This window comes from Peromyscus eremicus, chromosome 7 (genome assembly GCF_949786415.1).
Source record: "Peromyscus eremicus chromosome 7, PerEre_H2_v1, whole genome shotgun sequence".
NCBI lineage: Eukaryota > Metazoa > Chordata > Mammalia > Rodentia > Cricetidae > Peromyscus > Peromyscus eremicus.
The window spans coordinates 98,352,980-98,374,376 of record NC_081422.1 but is presented as its reverse complement, the minus strand read 5'-3'; the positions used below and the strand labels follow the sequence as shown (position 1 = coordinate 98,374,376).

At 42.7% G+C, this 21,397-nt stretch overlaps 1 protein-coding gene across 1 annotated transcript in view; it reads right to left on the bottom strand.

Annotated features, from left to right (window-relative positions):
* Positions 1-21,397, bottom strand: part of Acad11 (acyl-CoA dehydrogenase family member 11) — a 76,308-nt gene that overhangs the window by 39,203 nt on the left and 15,708 nt on the right. Inside the window, exons 6-12 of the mRNA XM_059268488.1 lie at positions 15,926-16,067; positions 15,460-15,581; positions 13,947-14,053; positions 12,662-12,788; positions 6,171-6,248; positions 4,932-5,070; positions 140-247 (exon numbers count right to left, since the gene is read on the bottom strand). Coding sequence (XP_059124471.1) covers positions 140-247; positions 4,932-5,070; positions 6,171-6,248; positions 12,662-12,788; positions 13,947-14,053; positions 15,460-15,581; positions 15,926-16,067 — 823 coding nt within the window. The remainder of the gene's footprint in view (positions 1-139; positions 248-4,931; positions 5,071-6,170; positions 6,249-12,661; positions 12,789-13,946; positions 14,054-15,459; positions 15,582-15,925; positions 16,068-21,397) is intronic.

Sequence of the window (21,397 nt, the reverse complement as noted above, 5' to 3'; positions counted from 1 at the left end):
AACCAGGCTCAAAATCAACACATTTCTGGCCGTGGCAAAGTTGGCTACAGCCGACCTACACCCCACACTGCTGCAGTTCTTCTATCCACAATGACCCCAGGATGACGGTCCCAGGGGACAGGGCTGGGACTCCTCCTACCTGTCATACAGAACACAGAGGTGATCTCTCCGCGAAGGAGCGGCTCCAGCCACTGCTGCTTCTGCTGCTCACTGCCGTACAGGTGCAACACCTCCATGTTGCCTGTGTCTACCGGGGAGAAGAAAGTGTTGGACATTTAAAACTAGCAGTACTAAATCCACATTTGTGAAGATAGTACAGACTATACCTTTTTTCTCTTCCTTTCTTTTCTTTCTTTTTTTCTTCTTCTCCTTTTTTTTTTTTTTTCCGAGACAAGGTTTCTCTATGTAACCCTGGTTGTCCTAGAATTCACTCTGTAGACCAGGCTGGCCTCATATTCACAGACATCCGCCTGCCTCTGCCTCCCAAGTGCTGGGATTAAAGGCGTGTGCCACTCGCACTGGGATCAGATTATATTTTTTTAAGTAAAATGTTTGTTGATGCAAATATTCTGAAATGTACATTAAATTTAATGTGTAATGATGAGATGCTGTATCATTCATTACAAGTGTATGGCATTCAGTCCATTATTTAACTTTTTCTGAATCTTGGGTGCTCACCTAGTTCATCCCATGGCTTTAAGGAGGTCTAGCTCCATTAGGACTGAAGTAGCCATTTCTGTTTTAAACCCAGCCTGCTGTGCTTGTATGCTGGGTCAGGAGTGACTCCCGTGTTCCTGGAGAGGAACTGATGCTCCATATTGAGCCCCCAGCTCCCAGCTGTCTATGCTGTTCCTCAGGCTCACAAGTTGGCTTGGGCCTTTGTGAAAGTCTGCTGGTTGTGGGTAAGTAAACTGCTCATGAGCTACGCTCTCTACATAAACCTCTACTTGCCCACTCTGAAAGACCTCCTTGCTCCGAGCTACAGCAACTCTTGTTTACCTCTCATAGCTTGTTTCTGCTGTTTATTCAGTTGGTTTCTGAGACAGGTTTTCGCTGTGTAGCCCTGGCTGCCATCAAACTCCTGCTCTGCCTCATTAGTGCTGGGCTTACAGGTATGTGCTCTAAGATAGATCTTAATTTGTGCATGGCATTCCTCTGTGAAAATCAGAACCCTGCCCTGTAAGGAAGCAGAAAGCCTCGTGGACCCACTCCAGTCTTGAGGGTGCTGTCCAGGACACCACACACTCTACCTTCTACAGCTGAAAAAGCACACTTTGTTTATTGCGAGCAAAATGCTCTAGGTGCTTTTCTCTGATTTCCATTCCTGTAAAATTTTCTTAAAATTCTGTTTGAATCCTTTTGAGATTTGGAAGATTTTCAGTGTCACCTGCTGTGACTTGGAGGATGGTTGCTCAAATGCTGATGAAAACTGACAATTCTGAACCAAGTAAGATATATTTGTAAGTGCTGGAGAGATGCTCAGGGTTAAGGGCACTTCCTGCTCTTGCAGAGGACCCAGTTCAGTGCCCACTAATCACTTCCGGCAGCTTACAACAGCTAGCAACTCCACCTCCAGGGGATTCTACATCCTCTTCAGGAGACTTGCACACATATATGTATGCACATGCAGAAATAAAAATGTTTTTAAGACTTAAAACCATCCTTAAAAAATATACCTTTGCACTCTGTTCAGATACTAACACTGAATCAAGAGGCACAAAATTCCTAGTAGATCCACACAAACTTAACATTGTTTTTAAGTGAGGGAGAAAAGAAGTCCTCAATTACAATTAACAGAGTGAATTATTCGCTTTCTTTGCTTGTTTGAAATTCAGCGTTACTTGTTATGAACAAAATAAAGTATTAAAACATTTTAAAATTAAGCTGGGACAATGGCACACATCTGTAATCTTAGCACTAGTTCTTGGGGTTATGGTAGAGGCTGTAGAGGCAGAAGGATCAGGAGTTCAAGATCATTCTTAACTACATAAGTATGAAGACATCCTGAGCTATATGAGATCTTACTTAAAAGATAAAAGAAGAATCTAAAATTATCAGTTTTACTCTGGGAAACCGACCAATTTTTTATTTACAGTTTAGGGAAAAACCTATAAAAAAAATCCGTCCAAAGGTCCTAAATTATTTAGTGACAGGTTTGGAAATTAAAAATAGCTATTTTCTGCTGTGGGATGGTCTGTATGTCAAATTGCTCTGATTGGTCAATAAATAAAACACTGATTGGCCAGTGGCCAGGCAGGAAGTATAGGCGGGACTAACAGAGAGGAGAATTGAGAGAACAAGAAGGTGGAGGGAGACACTGCCAGCCGCCGCCATGACAAGCAGCATGTGAAGATGCCGGTAAGCCACGAGCCACGAGCCACATGGCAAGGTATAGATTTATAGAAATGGATTAACGTAAGATATAAGAACAGTTAGCAAGAAGCCTGGCACGGCCATACAATTTGTAAGCAATATAAGTCTCTGTGTTTACTTGGTTGGGTCTGAGCGGCTGTGGGACTGGAGGGTGACAGAGATTTGTCCTGACTGTGGGCCAGGCAGAAAAACTCTAGCTACAATTTTCAGCATTCTAATATACAACACTGTGTGCCTTTTTGAAGGGAGAAGACAAAGACAAACTGGAAGGCTACATATGTTTTCTGAGCTTTGATAAGAGCAGTTACTTGGAAAGCCTAGGTAGAAATTAATCATTCAGACTTAAGAAGCCTCTCAAAGAATGTCATTAGCACCAGTTACAACTCCCTGTTTGTCTGCCTGGAAAATGCTCCAGCACACAAGGTCCCAGGCCTTTGTAACAGCTCTACTACAAAAGGGAGACGCTTGGCTTCTTGAGTTTCCTTGTCTTTCTGCTTGAGAGAGTAGCTTAGTCATTCCTTAGTCAAAAACTACTTAAAAAGTTCAGCCGTCTTGTGGTGTTATTTAAACAGAACAACTAACAATCTTAGGAAACGCTCCTTGAGTGTGCGGTGACAGGTGACTCCGCAAATGAAATGGAACATCCACGGCAGAGCTGCAAGCAAGCTTCCCGCAGCCTAACTTGGCACACTGTGAATGACCCAGTACTGTGCCACGAATCCACTTAACAGAATACGGCTAACACACTCTAAAAACATAATGTTGGGAACAGGCTTTTTTTAAAAAAGCATCTTGTCCAAAGTATTGCCATTTTGATTTTAGACTCCATTTCACCTCTAGGGTGAAACAAAGCTCCCTAGGGGAGCTGGGAACCTTCCAATAGCTGACCAACCTCCTCCTTAAACCATAGAAATAGTCGTATGCATCTTTTGTTCTCTAGAAACATATGGCTGGTCTTAACAACAGAGAGAACAAATGAATCTGATTGGTGGGATTGAAAAGCTTGCATAGTATGTCGGTTGACAATGAGGGAACATTCAAGAGAGCCCCTAATCTCTAACTCCTGATTGGTGAAAATTGTGACTGTAACTTGGCAGCAAATGTTTGTGATTTCTGTGCTTAGATACTTGCTTCAACTGACATCTGGAGTCGCAGTTCAGCTCAGCCCTCTCCTCCCCACCCCTCTTCTGTGCTGCCCTGCATTAAATCTCGCCTTGCCATAACCTCTTGTGTCTGCTTGGGTTGATTCGGAGCCTCGGACCACAACAATAACAAGGGTGTTAGAGAGACAGATAGCTCGGTGATTAAGAGCACTGATGGCTCTTCCAGAGGACCCAGGTTCAATTCCCAGCTCCCACATGGCAGCTCACAACTGACTGAAACTCCAGTTCCAGGGCATCGGACAACCCTACACAGACATACATGCAGGCAAAACACTAATGCACACAAAATAAAAATAAATAAAAAAAGAAACCATGACTTTAAGAAATATAAAAAACAAAACAAAAATAAAAATGTAACAATACAGAATATGTTAGGTCTAGGGAATATCTGAATGCCACGTGTAATAAGGAAAGATAGTTTCACGAGACCTGTGTTTCAGCCATATAGAGGAATATTTGTCCATCTACCTACAAATCCATGTGTGCAACTATATATGCTACACTACATTGGGTTGCAATATAAATGATGTCTTATTAGGAAGAGTAGGGAGAAAAGCTTTGAACTTCAGGATTAGCCGTTCATTTCCTTTTCTATAGAACCACACAGCATGTGCAGTGTGTCATAACAGCATCATAGATTTGGGATAAAATTTTCAGACAGCAAAGACATGTTTCTCTTACAATAGCCTCTTCACAGGATTACAATGAAGGACAGTAGTGAGTTGATAAACTGGTGTAGACAGGGAAACTATGCCACCAGGGATCAGCACTATCATCAGAAGCCTGAGAACTATATTGAATTTACAGACAAGCGAGTCAAAGTCTAGCATGGAGCCACATTCTGGACTCTTCTCTCAGAAACCCACTACACTTGTGTAGCCTGTTGCTCAAGCTGGCATTAGCCCTTCTGGGAGAGCCTCAGCACGGGGCCACACACTGAAAGGCAGCAGCCAGGACCCCGGAGCAGGGGCACTATAGGACATTCTGCCAGTTAAGTGTACAGTGTGCTGGTAACATGGCTGCAAGCCCCTGGCAGAAACCATGTCAGCCTTTCGGAGAAAGAGCTTTGCACAATGGAGAGACTGGGAATTAACAAAGACCTCTGGAATTTCTATCCCTTCCAGCTAGCCATAGAAATACCTAAGCCCAGTCAGGAAGTGGGGTGTTTATATAACCAGTCCTCTTGGTGGCTACTTCTGTCTGCTGGCACTCTTAATGTAACCATGCTGATTAAAAGGGAACCCACTGAGAACCTCAAATCCACTTTTACACTGCGTTCAGAGTAGCTGTAAAATTACGGCAAAATCTGTAAATGAATGATTTCGCACAGGAAAATCTGCTTATAATAAAGAGATTTAAAACAGCGTTCAAACAGAGAAAATTGCTTGTAGTAACCTGGTGCTTGGCAGTTAAAAACATCTGGAGCAAAAAAACATTTTCCTGTCTCTTCAGCAATCAAGGCATAGTCCAGCTGGCTGAGGCCGCTCACAGCTGGCAAGAACAAGTTCCATAGGCCCTCGGCTTTGGCCATTTCCTGTCAAGGGATGAACAAGGGATCAAAAAGTGCCAAACAAAGTAGCTGATTTTAAACAAATATTAGCGTTAATATTTTCTGAAATTTAAAATCATTTATGGAGTTATTTCATTGTATTCTACACTGTGTTAAGTCAAGGCTTACTGACTCGTTAATCAGTAGTTTCTTAATAATTAAGGAAATGTCTTGCTTTCCAGGATTCCTTAGATTTGGCTCTAAAACTAAATTTGCATACTTTGGTGCTTCTCATTCAATCAGGATGATTACAACCGCTCACACACATTGAAGTGTAATTCTGCCAAGTGTGTTATACGCCGCAGTTCCTTACATGCATGGCTGGTAAGATCTGAAAACATGAAGTGTGACTTGACAGCACATGGGACAAATGGCCTGCTTTGTCCCTGCCTCTTGCTGGACAAACCCAGGGCCCTGCACACACATGAGGAGAGCTCTTCCATTCAGTTCCAGCCTCCAATCCCACTGCCCTGCTCTGGCTTTATTTCCCCTCCCCTCCCTCCCTCTCTCCCTCCCTCTCTCCCTCCCTCTCTCCCTTCCTCCCTTCCTTCCTTCTGTCCTTCCTCCCCACCCCTTTCCTTTCTATCTAAAAAGGGACCCATACTGTAGCTCTGGCTCACTGTGTAGCCCAGGCTAGCCCCAAATTTGCAGCAATCCTCCACCTTCAGCCTCAACCTCCCTCTCAAGTGCTAGGATTACAGGTGTGAGCCACCATACCCAACCAAGATTTTTTTTTAAACCCAGATTTGTAAAATCTTTATCTTAAGGAAGTTATTCCTGTTCCAGGACAGCTAGGACTACATAAAGAGAAACCCTGTCTTGAAACCACTCCCCTGGAAAAAAAAAAAGGTTATCCCTGGAGCATGAGCTATCATGCTTCTCATCCAGATACTGGCGATGCAGAGGCAGGAGGATTGCCACAAGCTGAGGCCAGCCTAGTCAACATACCAAGACCACAAAGAAAAGTAAAAAAAGTTATTATCATTGTAGTTCTTCTTTACCTACACTACAACAACAATAATTAAGGTCCCCCAAACACTAGCATATGCATTTCCTGATGCTGAGTGCGTTCTTGTCTCTCTTACCTTTAGTTTTTCAATCACTAAGGGGTGTCCCCACTTTTCCTCTGCATTTCCATTTCGAGCATAGTATTCTGCTACTTCCTTAAAACAATGAAAGGGAAATGATTAGGCCAAGTTAATACAAAATAAACAATGTCATGCGTGGTGTGTGTGTGTGTGTGTGTGTGTGTGTGTGTGTGTGTGTTTTCTGAGACAGGGTCATGCTATGTAGCCCAGGCTGGGCCGGAACCAGCATTCTGCATCAGCTGCCTAAGCACTAGGATTACAGGCATTGTGTCACTATCCCAGTTAGTAATGTTTCTTTTTAACACTAAATGCAGAATAATACAAATTCTAAATGTTTGCTCTTCAAAAAATTATGCTGCCTCAATATTAGACAGTAATAATCTTTTTAAAAAATTCTTTATTTATTTATTATGTATACAGTGTTCTGCCTGCATGTATCCCTACAGGCCAGAAGAGGATACCAGAGCTCATTACAGATAGTTGTGAGCCACCATGTGGTTGCTGGGAATTGAACTCAGGACCTCTGGAAGAACAGCCAGTGCTCTTAACCGTTGAGCCATCTCTCCAGCCTCATAACAGCAATAATCTTATACCCAAGATTTAAGTGTTCTGCTTCCAGCAACACGGTACACCAGTGGGCATAGGAACCCTTCAAGTAAAACAGCTGGGTGCAATGTTACCAATTAAAGATAGATGAAGAAATGCACAGTTGTCCTGGAAAGAACTGACAAAACAGCTTCACCCTTCAGATGATGGACAGGATGGGTGCTAAGCTTGCTGACTGAGGCCTTGGCTTTCAACGGGCCACATCAGCAGGACCCAGGTGATAAGGCCAGGGGCTGCAAAAAGCAAAAGGGAACATGGAGATCTTCCATCCCACCAAAGCCAGGAGGGCTGAGAAGCAAAACCTCAGTCGGGAACAAACAGAAGCATACAAAAATCTGGACCCTTGGAGGTAGACCACGGGAAGAAAGCCCCACACAGCTCTCAGTTTGCAGCAAAATAGAAAAAAGAAATGTCATACCTCGAGACCTGCCCTCACCCAAGCATGGGATGCAAATGTCAGGCCTGTGCCACCCCCAAACCTCAAGCCCAAATTAAGTTTACAATGCTGGGGCAACAGCAGCTGCCAGCACCTGGTCGAAACAAAACCAGCCCTCTAGAGGGACGAGCTTTGTACAAAAGCTCATGTAACTCCTTAGAAAAAAGTTTCAGCCCACAGACTACCCAGAAAAAAATCACTAATCTCTCCGGGAAACCAGCCATCATAGGCAAGAATCCACCAAAACAGCAGGTCAACAAAAACAATCATGCTTCCTTAAAACAACGATAATGCTCACGGAATTCATGGCACAAAATATCTGTGGTCCGTAGATTCCAAGAACAAAGGAAGGAATTGTAAGTATGACCATGGGCTAGTAAAACTGACAAAGTAAACTTGAACTGCAACCCAGAGGAACAAAAACCTTAGCAACCAAGCTTGAAAATGTTACCATGGCTTCTCAAAGGTTGGTGGGAGCAGAAGCCCCTGGGGACCCGGCACTGATGGGGCAGATGTGCAGTTTGTAGATAACTCTGGTGAGTCTCGGCTTCTATTCTTTAGGAGCTCCCCAGGTATTTCTCACACTCTCCAAAGTTAGATAATGTCAGTCTATGGAAAGCTGAAAAATGGCCTGAGAACACTTAAAAAAAATTAGAAGGAAGATCTAAAGAAATCACTCAGCACAGAAACTCAAGAGAAGAAAAAAGGATATAACGGATTCCCAGAGGTTGAGCGCTGACTTCCATGGTAACAGTGAAGTCAGAAGTCAATGGGAGAGGACAGTGAGAGGGCTCCGAGGTAAGGGTGCTTGTTGCCAAGTCTGATGACCAGAGTTCGATCCCTAGGACCTCACTTCTAAATGTGTATACCCCCAAACAAGCAAACAAATGTAACAATAATGTTAAAAGGAAATTAAAGGCTGAATATCTTCAACTACCGAGAGAAAGTAATTAACAACCTAGAATTCATATCCCAAACTGTTCTTTTGGTTGGGGGTGGTGGTGGCATATATATATATATATATATATATATATATATATATATATATATATATATATATGAATAATCCCAGCACTCGAGAAGCTGAGGCAGGAGGATCATGAGTTTGAGGCCAGACTGAGATAATTAGGGAGGCCCTGTCTCAAAATATAATGTCAAATTTCAAAGAATTAGGACAAAATAAAAGTATCATAGGCAAGGTACTACTCATCCCCTCAAAAAACAAACAGACAGACAAACAAACAGATAAACAAACAGCAGCCGCAGCAGCAGCCGCAGCAGCAGCCCCAGCAGAGTCTTAGTAAAGGCACACGGCTCCAGGAGAAACATCTGAGTCGCATGAACGGGTGAAAAGGAGTAACAACATGGGTAATTCTAAATAACACTATTCGGGCCAAACAGTCACCTCTCATTTGTACAACCACACAGTACAATGCAAACACAATGACAACTATCTGATATTCTAGAGATGCGCTTATAAATACTTATAGCATCCTGGCATCACTACTTTCTTTACATTTCGGCTAAGAAATGACAGGGTTAAAGGCCATGGGCACTGTGAAAACTTTTCTTGTGTATCATCAGGTTATTGTAGACTATTCTTCCAAAACGCACTGCTCCGGCCATCCCATGTTCCTCGTGGGGAGGCAGGGCTAGTCCGGAGTGCAGTGCTGTAGGAGGCAGAGGCCTGCACTTTCAAAGGCTCCAGGATGGAGAGCAGCTCCCACATTTGTCATGAAGTCAGTTAAATCGGAAGGTTTCCTGTTTGGGGTTGCATATTATTTCTATTCCTAGAGTTGCCATAAAAGGTCAATGCTCTTGTGTTTGGTAATAAATATATTATGAAAGATGTTTATGATGTTCTCATTCTGACTACCTCTTTGTGATACACAGTTCTGAGAAATCAAATTATGCCTGTGTTTACATGCCCCAGGAGGGCGGGTTCATCTTAAGCAATGCTGAATAGATAGGAGGAATAATTAATTACTCCTTTAATGAGCTACTATATTTTTATTTCCCAGAATTAACTGCCCTTAGCCCAAATCCCCACGGGCTGCTCCATCTTGAGGTTCAGCTGGGTCTGCCCATCTTTCTGAGTCCACTTTTCCCATTCCTTCTCTTCAGATGCTGGCTGGAAACTAAGCATGCTTTTTCTGGTATGTCGTATTTCCTTACTCTGCTCTCTCATCTCCCTCCCTGCCATGGGGCTGTCTGATCATGTGGCTGACTTCCATGCTGGCATAAGTGTCATGGCACGATTTTTCTTCTCTCTGAGCAGCTGCTGAGATTTACAACGTGACTGCCCTGGGGTGTTTTCCTTTTTAAGTCTAATAAAATTGCCCCCAAGCTTCCATGAGTCCATTCTTAGAAGTCTTTTAATAATGAGACTCTGAACCCCACAGGGGCCTCCATTTACCCATAGCATCTGGTGACCATGAAAGGACTCCCTCAAGCTCCAGGAACATTATCACTATGACCCGTGTATGCTCCTTACGCCGCGTGCACCCCCTACGCCGCGTGCGTGCCTTACACCGTGTGCGCTCCTTACACCGCGCTGCTTCTTCCTGTCCTACACGTGAGTTTCAGTATTCTCCACGGATTTTCAAGAGGAAGAACTGATTTGGCATTTTTTTTCAGAGATATGGGTTATGTGTTCATTTTAGGCTATCCAAGGAGTTTCCCAAAGTTGCAGAAATAGTCCTGCCAAACCTATTTTTTCTCATTTTGGAAAATACATAGAAATATGGAGAAAAAGTCATCAAGAATTTTAGTAGCTAAAGATACATGATAGTAAAATGCTGCTGCAGTTTATGAGACAATCATGTTTTCTAGACATGACCATTTTGGTTTGGCAACTCAGCTGAAATAACACTGAACAGAATTTAATGTTTTCTCCCTTTTATGTTGAGAAAAGCTATTTACTTTTCTACAAATCATTCCAGAATTGCATACCCCACATCTGGGGTTAGCACTGTTCAGTTCACCCTACAGGATAAAGCATACACACGCTGGTACAAGTGTTTGAATGAGGAAATAGCGCACATTATCAGATGTGGGAACGCAGATTTGGAAGCCCTGCCTACATAAAGTGGCTTTCTTTACCACACAAGCTTAGGCAACCTTCTCTTCCTACAGTTGGTCGGGTTTTGTTTTTACTCTTACTGTGAATTCTTTACACGTATTCTAGCAGCTGAATGGCACTGAGTTCAGAGGCACTATGACCTTCCTCTGACCCCTCCCTTCCCTGCTGCAGTGTCCCTGGGACACCTGCTCACATTTACGGGTGACAGTGAAAACCCCTTTGCTTCCCTCTGCCCATCTTGGCTTGTCCTTAGGGTCATAGGCTGGTTGGGCTGCAGGCACAGGCACGTTGCAGACCGGCGGCTTTGTTTTAGTGTGAGCATGTAGGATTAGTTGAACTGACAGGTGAGCTGGATCTCCATCCAAATCCCACAAACCAAACAAAAAGCCAAGCAACAGAGGGTGCTGCTCTAGCCCATTCGCCTTCCGGTTGAAGCTGTGGCTTCCATGAAACATAACGTGTTTTGTTGTTGTTTTCAAGTAGTGCTCTAGCCTTCTGTTTGGGACAAATATCACTGCTATGTGAGGTTGAGGGGATCAGCCCTAGAAACTGGATAAGCTTCAAGCACCTTGATTTCGCTCTTCCCCTTGCTCTGCTCATCAGCCAATCACCTATTTCACCATTATGGAAAAAGCCTACTTTCATTTCAAAATTCTTTCAAGATGCATCTTCCTGCTGTAGAATAATCCTTCTATACACTGTGTGAATATGTCTCACTATGATAGTTTAATAAACAAGCTGACTGGCCAGTAGCTGAACAGGATAAAGTTAGGCAGGAAAGCCAAACTGAGAATGATGGGATGAGGAAGGGTGTAATCAGAAGAGTCGCCAGCCAGATAAAGAATGAGTTGGACACACAAAATGGCATAGAGGTAAAAGCCACAAGCCTTGGGGCAGTGTATAGATTAATAGAAATGGGTTAAGTTGTAAGAGCTAGTTTTAACAAGCCTGAGTTAACAAACCAAGCATTTATAATTTACATTAAGTCTCCAAGTCAATTATTTGGGAAGCGGCTGCAAGTTATTTGGGAGCAGGAGGTTGGGACAGGAACACTACACTCAGCTTACATCTTCCTCTATGATGATCTACTATTTGGCATGATCTACTGTCTTCCAAATCTAATCTGCATTTGCTTTTCTGATGTATCTCTTTTCTGCTTTCACTGATTTATTCCATTGTCCTAACATTTAATTGTCCTAAAAGTTTAATTGGATTTTATTTGAGGAAGGGGAATGGTGAATTCAGACTACCCTCTTGAATTAAAAGAGTTGTTTTCTCCTTTTGATACACAAAAGTTTAATTTTAAGTCTCAAAATTGGACAAACATTAGCTACAACACAAACTATTCAATGTCACCAGATGTGAGAGGTGACAATTTTAGAATTAATACTTCAGTATTTTTGAAGAAACGATATCCCACTCTATGCTAAATGTTCACCTCCACAAATTTACCAATACAACTATTCACATAACTCATAACACTAACATCCCTATAAACACATCTTACTTCTGAACATTATTGAGAGAATATTGTTCTTTGGAGTTCTCCATTTGACTATGCTAGGACAGCTCTAGACTCAGAATCACAGGCAGTTACAATGAGATTGGCTGTTTTTTTTTTTTTTTTAGGCAGACCTACTCACGTTGAAAAAGAAAAAACTGAGATAACATGAACTAACCAGTGCAAGGCCACCAACCTGCACCAAGCACGGACCAAGCCCTTATACTCTCCTCACATACACACACACACACACACACACACACACACACACACACACACACACGTCTCTCATATGCTGTCAAAAGTGCTTCTCCCTTCTCCCTTTTCCTCACAGCATCTGTCCTCTCTATCCCTCTCTCTCTGTAGGGGCACAAACCCCGTCTCTCTTCTTATTTTTAGCTGCTCCCCGGTGTCCAGCCTGTCATAGGTGCCCAGGACATACTTCTTTACTGAATGGATGTTGCTTCACTATAACCCATGAACTTCTTCAATGTAACCCCTTATAGCAATAGGAGAAAAGAAAGGGTAGTATTTATGTGGCTTGAAAAGACAGACCAAAGATCATAACCATGTCTATTTAGGGAGACTGCCATTCTCAAATTCTCAAAGCATCCACATTCAAAATAACAAAAGTTGAAGGTCCTTGCCTTAGCAAAAGGCATGATATAACTTTTACTCCCTATCTCCAGGCCCTTACTGCCTGTTCCCTCTGGCCTCATTTTACTCCCGTAGATGTATTTGCATACCCTGGGACATATTTTAGCTCTAGATGTCTATGAGGTTTGGCTCTAAGGGCAGTGAGAGGATGGAGGAAAGTCCGACCACCAGGAGACAGGACTTGCTGATGTCCTTTCATACCCCACCTTTTCAGCAGGAAAGATGTGCTGTTTCATGAACTGCTTCACTTTGGCAAGAACTTCCTGGCCTCTCCTGGTCTGCGCAAACAACTGGTTTTTAGGGTCAGCCTGTGACAGTACAGTACTAAAAGTTCTTGGCAAAAGAAAAAAAAAAGGAGGTTACAAAGATGTCCAGAGTCATTATTATATATTTCTGAAAACAAGGCAAAGTCTCCCCAGCTAACCAAAACTGTCCTCAGGAGTTGCCATATCTGGGAGGTTTGGGCTTATTGTTGGTGAATTCTGCTTCATTAGCTGTCTGCAGCTTGAGGGAGCAAACCCAGAGCCTTGCAAATGCCAGGCAGCTGCTGTACTGTTGAGCTACAACCTTAGCCCCATGGGCTTTATTTGTTTGCTTACAGTATGGAGTAAATGTAGAATTGCTTTATTCTGAACACTAAGCTTGAATGCTACTCGGGAAAACACCAGCCTCACATGGCCTCAATCAGTGCTAGCTTTAGTGACGTCAGCTGTCACAACCACAAAGGAACAAGGAAGGCGTGCACAAATCTGACCACTATTCTTCACACTTGTTTCACAGATACCACTGCAGGGCATTTTAAAGATGACCTTAAAAGAAAATAAATAAATAAATAAACAAACAAACAAACAAATAAATAAATAAATACAACGGGCCCTTGTTCTGTTGGAAAAATTACACAGAGCAGTCTAGAAATGAGTTGTGACAAACACTGTGTCAGGGGGAAGTGGGGCTTAGGAAATGGTCCTGGGGATGGCATTCTACACACATTATAGAGACAGGGGTGAGACTGGAAAAGCGCTAGATTCCTCAGAAATGCTGCTCGGATAGGGACAGCGTTTCAAAGACACTTGCAAAATGTTAAAGAAAAAGTAGTATTGCTAAGTTAATAAATAATCTAATATTTAAATAGGTACGTGTAAGTAACAAATATTATAAGGAAACATGTTCATCTATATACTTAAAAGGTTACAGATTCAAGTTGGCAAAGAATATATTTAATCATAAATATGAGTATTTTCTTTACATTTTAGGTCAACTTATTTTTAGGGATACAGTGATTTATTAGAAGACTATCCTGACTGGCAATTAGCAGCTCTAGTCTGGGCAGTGATATAATTTTCCATTTTCTTAGAGTTTTGACCTTACCATACCCAATAATTATCTAAGTAAAGAATGAAGAGCTCTGACTGTCGCCTGGGTTTCTGGAAACTTACGAGACCTAGCTAAGAGGCTGTAAACTGAGTGACCCAAAGACTTCGCTCTCCTTACCTTTTAGAGAGTTGTAATCCAGTTTCTGCCAGGGGCTGCACAGTATTGGCCGTCAGAAAGCTATCCGCAGATGAGTTATTTCCCAAGAGGTATCTTCTATAGACTCCCTACAAGTAAATTAACATGGGACAATTAAAAATCTATTGTCTTTCCAGCTTGTCATCCATGTGGGGAACTAAATTCACTGAGGCCAAAGGTGTCAGTCAGACCGTTGAGGTTGGAAACTTACATGCAGAGGTAACCACGTGCCTCTGAGTTAGAGTCACACTCATATCATGTAGTTGTGACACTCTAATCTAGGCAGAGGTGTAACTGATCACTCAAACCAAATTGAAAATGACCCCAGCCACTGCCAAAACAGCCGACCTGTAAGCCACACCATCTGCAATGATGACTGCTTTCCCTTCAGAGCTATCAAAATGAATCAAATGCTAAAACCCAGGAGAAGGCAATGAGATGTTTAGTATCAGTTTTTGATCCCCAATTTGGATAAAACTGTCTCCTTGAGCAGTGTTAGCTGAATGTCAATCAGTTTTTTCACAATTCTCCATTTCTGTACTTCTGACACAATACACCCCCTTCCCCCATGTGACGGCTTGTCTTCATTGTCAGTTTGCCTGGGTTTAGAGTTGCCATGGGAACACACTCTCTGGGAAAGAGATGAGTGCCATGGGTGCTTTCCAGACCCAATAAGGGGAGAAGACTTTTCAGCCTTCAGCACAGGAGGCCTTTAGCTTGCTTTTCCACCAGGCACTCACAATGCTCCTTTCTCCCACACGCCTCTTCCTACTTTATCATTATGTGTCTTCTCTCACTGTCCTTCTTGTTTGTTACACAAAACAATCATAACACATGTGACCCTCAAATTTTCTTCCCATTCAAGTCTTTTTTGTAAATTCTAAATTTACATGTTACTCATCGCTGACTCTTGTCTTTTGGAAGAGCACAGTGGCCCTAAGAACCCAAACAAAAAGGTTTGAACCAGAAAACATTGTGTTGTGTTTGGTTTTGCTCTTTTGGGGGGCCCTGCCATCCAGCTCCCAAATAAATACACGGATGCTTATTCTTATTTATAAATGCCTGGCCTTAGCTTGGCTTGTTTCTTGTCAGCTTTCCTTAACTTACATTATCCTGTCTATCTTTTGTCTCTGGGCTTTTCCTTTTCTATTACTGTATACCTTTCTTTGTTTCTTACTCCATGGCTTGCTGTGTAGCTGGACCCTGAGTCCTCCTCCTTCTCTGGCTACTTCTCCCCTCTCTCTCTCTCCCAGATTTCTCCTCTTTTTATTCTCCCTGCCTGCCAATCCTGCCTATCCTTTCTCCTGCCTTGCCACTGACCATTCAGCTCTTTATTAGACCATCAGGTGTTTTACACAGGCACAGTAACACAGCTTCATAGAGTTAAACAAATGCAACATAAACAAAAGTAACACTTCTTAAAATAATATTCCCCAACAACATCGTTCATAGTACATCAGTAAGAAATGATGAAGTACTTGCTTAAAATAATTACCTGTGCTATTCCAGCCAACTTAAAAAAAGAAAGGGCCATAAAGAAATTCCAGTTAGGAAGATTAGGATCAATTTCCCTGCGACGGCAATATATCGAAATCAGTTCCTCCATCAACGGTATTCCTATAAAAACAACACACAGCATAAACTTCAATAAAAATGCCACAGTGGACATTTCAGAATGGCAGAATAGAGCACAGAAGACACAATATGGCATGCAGTGCAAACCCAGTCATCATTAAGCCTGCTCTAAACATTGATTCCCTAAGTAATATATGCAAAAAATTGTGTATTGCCAAAGATCATAAACAGTGAAATGCTAAGTTCAGAAAACCAGTGAGATGAATTAGAAACATTTTTAAGGAACAAAATCCTCATAAAACTGTAAGAAACTTATGTTCTTCAGCTCTGACAGTAATAAAGCAGAGTTTATATGAAAGGCAGTTTGGGTAGCTGTTCCCCTGTACCTGTGTTCTCTTGAATGTGAGAGCCTCCGTTTAACATGGGCAGTGTCCTGGGCCAAAAGTAAAACAAGGACAGGTGGGCTAAGTCCGACAAAGGGTGGCCGAAGGTCGAAAGCTCCCAGTCCAGCACTGCTATAACGCGACTCTGCAACAAGATGCACACAAGCCTTTGACACAATGAAATTAAATCAAATGGAGTAAGGAAGCAGAGGACACAGTACATCCAACAATCGTATTTCCATCAAAATGAAACATGAGGTCATAGTTGGTAGTCCTTTCCCACAGTGGCACATCTCATGAAAACTAACAAGCTTCAATTTGTCTAGAGTCAAGGTCTCTGGTTCTACTTAGGGCTTCCAATCCTTCTGCACTCTGCCCTGACTGTCTCTGCTAACAGACACATGCAAACACAGCTCATACTTCACAACCAGAGGAACTGTGATAAAGAAGAAATTCTAATGATTAATCATATTTTAAGAATTAATGTATAAGCAAGCATAAGGTGATGAATCTAACTATGTAATAAGTATAACATTACAGCAATAATATTTTAAAGTAAGTTACATAAACTTATCAAGAGAGAGCTGACTCTCTCAAATTGTCTACAGACAATGTGGCATGTGTGTGCCCTGACTTCACCACACACAAGATAAGCAAATATATTTTTAAAAATTTTAAAGGTTGCCAAATAATCTTCAGAGTTGAAATGATATGCACCAAGCTAACGGCAGTGGTTTACTTAAAGGGACTAAGGTTGCCCGGGCGGTGGTGGTGCACACCTTTAATCCCAGCACTTGAGAGGTAGAGGAAGGTGGGATCTCTGTGAGTTCAAGGCCAGCCTGGTCTACAGAGTGAGTTCCAGGACAGCTAGAGCTGTTAGATAGAGAAATCCTATCTCTAAATAAATAAATAAATAAATAAAAGGGGGGGACTGAGATTGGGGGTGAAGTGTGGGAGCCCACAAAGATTCCAACTTGTGGTTTGACTCAAGGTCAGAGAGTCAGAGTTTATGTTGCTCTCCAAAACTGCATAATAGGGTGCAAAGGCATGGTCACCAGGTGTTTTATATTTCAAGGCCTAGTTTTGCCGTGGGGCATTGTCAGGTGTTTTGAAGGGTCTACACGTGGTTGTACATTGTGTTTTGATCTTGAAAGGGGATGTCTCTTGCCTCACCCCTTGCTAGTGTATAAAAAGGCCACTATCAATAAACTCCAGGGTGCTAGGTATTGACCCAGGGCCTTCCCAAAGCTATCCTGCGTCTCTGTCTTTCTCTCTGTCTACGTCTATATTTCTTCCTATTATTTCTCAATTCCTCACTCCCTTCAAGGGATCCTTTGATAGGTCAGGGCTGAACCCCAACCCTGAACCCCGACAGTGAAGTGCGGAGAGTGACACCTCAATTAAGAGAATTCTCTACAGTGGCTTGACATCATGGAGCTTGCATTCTGAAAGGGTCACTCGGCGCACTATGCTATGACTGACTGAGGGGATTGTAACAACGATTTAGGCAAATGATCCATTGCCTACAAGAGAAGAAGGAAGAGAGAATGAGGGGCAGCCCCTGGGCAAGAAGCCAGCCAGTCAGACACAGAGAAGCAATGAAAAGAAGATATACAGAAGTCAGAAAGGTAATAAGCAGGGAGGCAAAAGGCAGATAAAGAGAAACAGTTAATTTAAGCTAAAAGAGCTAGCCAGAAATGTGCTTAAGCTAGGTCGAGCTTTCAAAATTAATAAGAAGTCTCTGTGTCATGATTTGGAGAGCTGGTTGGTGGCCCAAAAGAAAAAGCCTGGTATAGACAGATGTTCAGGCAAAACACTCAGACATATTAAAAAAAAGAAAGAGGGGGGACGGGTGGTGGTGGTGCACACCTTCAATCCGAGCATTTGGGAGGAAGAAACAGGTGGATCTCTGTGAGTTTGAGGCCAGCCTGGTCTACAGAGTGAGTTCCAGGGCAGCCAGGGCTACCCAGTGAAATCCTGTCTCAACAAACAAACAAACAAACAAATAAAAAGTAAATAAAATAAAAATAAAAATAGAAGTGTGGTGGTTTGAAAGAAAATGGCCCCCAAAGGGAGTGGCACTATTAGGAGGTGTGGCTTTGTTGGAGGAAGTGTGCCACTGTGCGGGCAGGCTTTGAGGTCTCTTTTGCTCAAGATTCCCTTAGTGTGACATTCATTCAACTTCCTGTTGCCTGCAAGATGTAACACTCTCAGCTCCAACACCACATCTGTATGCACACTGCCATGCTCCCTGTCATGATGAAATAAAAAAAGCTGTGTGGACTTATAATCCCAGTACTCAGGAGGCTGAGGCAGGAGGATAGTGAGTTTTGTTGTGGCATAAACTTTTTGTACAATATGAAGGTGTCTCTGCCAAGGCACCTTCTGATTGGTTTAATAAAGAGCAGAAGGGTCAATAGCTGGGAGAGGATAGGCGGGACTTCCGGATAGAGAGAGAGGAACTCGGGGGAAGACTCTGAGAGGCAGGGAATTCACCATGGAGACACAGAGGGAGTCAGATATGCAGTATGGAGGAGAGGTAATGAGCCACGTGGCAGAGAAAGATTAATATAAATGGATTAATTTAAGTTATAAGAGCTAGTTGGGAACAAGCCTAAGCTAAGGCCAAGCTTTCATAATTAATAAAAAAAAAAATCTCCATGTCATTATTTGGGAGCTGGCAGTCCAAGAAAGTCTGACTACAGAGTTTGAGGCTAGCCTGGGCTCCATTTTAATGCCCTGTCTCTAACAAACAAGAAATAAAAGAGTAGAGTATGGTATGCATGATAACAGATAGGGTGTTTCGGTTTCAGATGACCGACTGATCGGTTACATGAGAAGCTGCAGGGGCCGGGGGTCCATGCAGCATTGAAGTTTGACGGTCTAACGTGGAAATCAGACTTTGCCACTGTCACGAACTGACAGCACGTCTGTGAGCCCTCAAAGCCACAGGTTTACCCCCAGTGGCTGGCATTACTAGTTAGAGTCACAAGCCTTCCTGATGGGATCAGCCTTCATAGAAGAAAAGGACATCCTCTTGATCGTCCCCACCCACCCCTACGCAATGTGAGGACTGGGAAGAAGGCCAAGTGCAAACCCAGGGGATGCTGCGTCTTAATCTTGGGCTCCTCAGCCCAGAACTGTGAGAAATGCTTGTTTGCTGTGATATAATGGCCCAAACTGTTTCTCTTTCTCTCTGCTCTGGATTTTCTCAATTGCCTCTGGATGTTTCCTCTCTCTTATTCACAACAGAAACCCTTCCCTAAGAATGGAGAAGTCAAGTTGGCAGTTTCTTTACTGTGCCTCCTTGCACAAAGTAACAAAGATGAATGTGCTTTTTCTGACCTGCCCCACACATTCCTGGAAGGTTTGTCACCAAAACTGTTTCTGTTTTATGTCCTAACCATCATATTCTAATGATCAAAACATTACTGTTTTTTTTTTTTTTTTTAAACTTCAACCTTACAGAACAATCACAGTGCAATTAAAGATCTTTTCTAATTCCCTCCCCAACTCCAAAATTTTTGGTGCATGTGCTGGGTGGGTTGTCTGTGAAGACAGAACCTCAACTGAGAAAATGTCTCCATCAGACTGGCCTGGAGGCAAGCCTTGGGGGGTGGGGCCTCTTGATTAATGATTGATGTGGGAGGGCCCAGCCCTCTGGGAGCAGTTAAGCCCCTGGGCAGGTAGGTGGTCCTGGGTTGCATATGAAAGCAGGTCTAGCAGCCAGTAAGCAGCTTCAGTTCTGACTTCCCTCAGTGATGGACGAAGATCAGAAGGTGTGAGCTGACAACCCTTTCCTCCCATGTTGCCTTTGGTCAGTATTTATCATCCCATTACAAAACAAACTAGGACGTGCATATTATAAGATGCAAATGTTCTTTAAGTTTCGACGAAGAATAGGGCTTGGCAGGCACTCACAGAAAGGTAAGATGGAAGCAAAGAAGGAGGAAGTGGGAGGGAAAAGGGAGGGTGGGGGCTGAAGTAAGCAGGCATCAGCTGTGTATCAGGCCCAGTGAGTTGAGGCCTATTTTACGGAATGTGGAGGACAGGCGCTCTGGACCTCTCTATATTACCCTTCTGTTTCCTTCCATTTTAAACCCCACCCCACCCCCCAGTCAGGGTTTCTCTGTCTTACAGCGCTGGCAGTCCTGAAACTTGCTTTGTAGACCAGGCTGGCCTCGAACTCACTGAGATCCGCCTGCCTCTACCTCCTGAGTGCTGAGATTAAAGGCATGTGTCAACACACCTGGCTTTAAAATTCTTTTTAAAATATACTTTAAATTTTTATTTATATGTGTGAGTTGCCTGCTTTTAAATGCCATCACATAAGGAAGTACCTGAAGAAGCCAGAAGGGGGCGCTGGCGAGCAGCCAGTTTTGTTAACTGCGGGACTCTCTCTCCAACCCCCAGGTTTTTAACTCTTCGTGCTAGTCCACTCAGGATCGCTCCTTCTATACCTAGTCGTATAGTTCGCTCGACTAATATATCGGCATGTGGGTCTAGATTGTTCTCTTGCTTTTTCTCAATTATTTTTTTTTCTCTCCATCTGTGTTTTACGCTCATTGGGGATGTATTTCCACATGACGAATGTTTCAGAGCGCAGAGTTGGTAACAAGTGAATGCTTGCTGACTTCAATTCTGCTGCCACGCTACTTCCACGAATTAGTAATAATATTTAGTAGTGGCAGAAGTTGATTAAATTCAACATAACTATGAATTATTTGATGGAAAATATTTTTATTACTATATAACCTGAAAACATTAAAGGTAATGATACATGTAACAAATTAGGATTGCAGATGAATAGGTAAAATCTGTATCTACTGCTTCCTTTTTTAAAAAACAAGATTTATTTTTTATATTTATTTATTTAAGTGTGTGTGTGTGTGTGTGTGTGTGTGAGTGTGTGTGTGTGCGCGCGCGCGTGTGTGTGTGTGTGTGTGTGTGTGTGTGTGTGTGTGTGTGTGTGTGTGTATGGCCCACAGACACCAGAAGGTGTTGGGCTCCTTTGGAACTGGAATCATAAATGGTTGGTGGCTTCCCTAGGTGGGTGGTGGGTGGGAACTGAACTCAGGTCCTCTGGGGGAGCAGTGAGCTCAGGAATCACTCATCCATCTCTCCAGACTCCCCCCCCCCCCAGCTTTCTCTTTAAAAACAATCCTTTCCCAGACACTTTGATACATTGCTTGTCTGAAGACAGATGATGTCCGTTTTGGTGTTTTCATTGGGTTTAAAATCAGAGAGTAACTACACAAGTAGGAAAACAATCCAGTATTTCCTATAGTTTACTATCAGATTTAGTATGTTAGGACTAACTCTAAAATTTAAATATTGTAGTCAACAACATATAACCTATAAGGATCAAGGTTTAGACTTCTTCCTAGTTCTTACTTGCCTTAAATGAAAACTAAAAGTACCCAGAGTTACAGAACACAGAGGACTCTGGAATATTGAAAGGCAGGCTCCAAAATA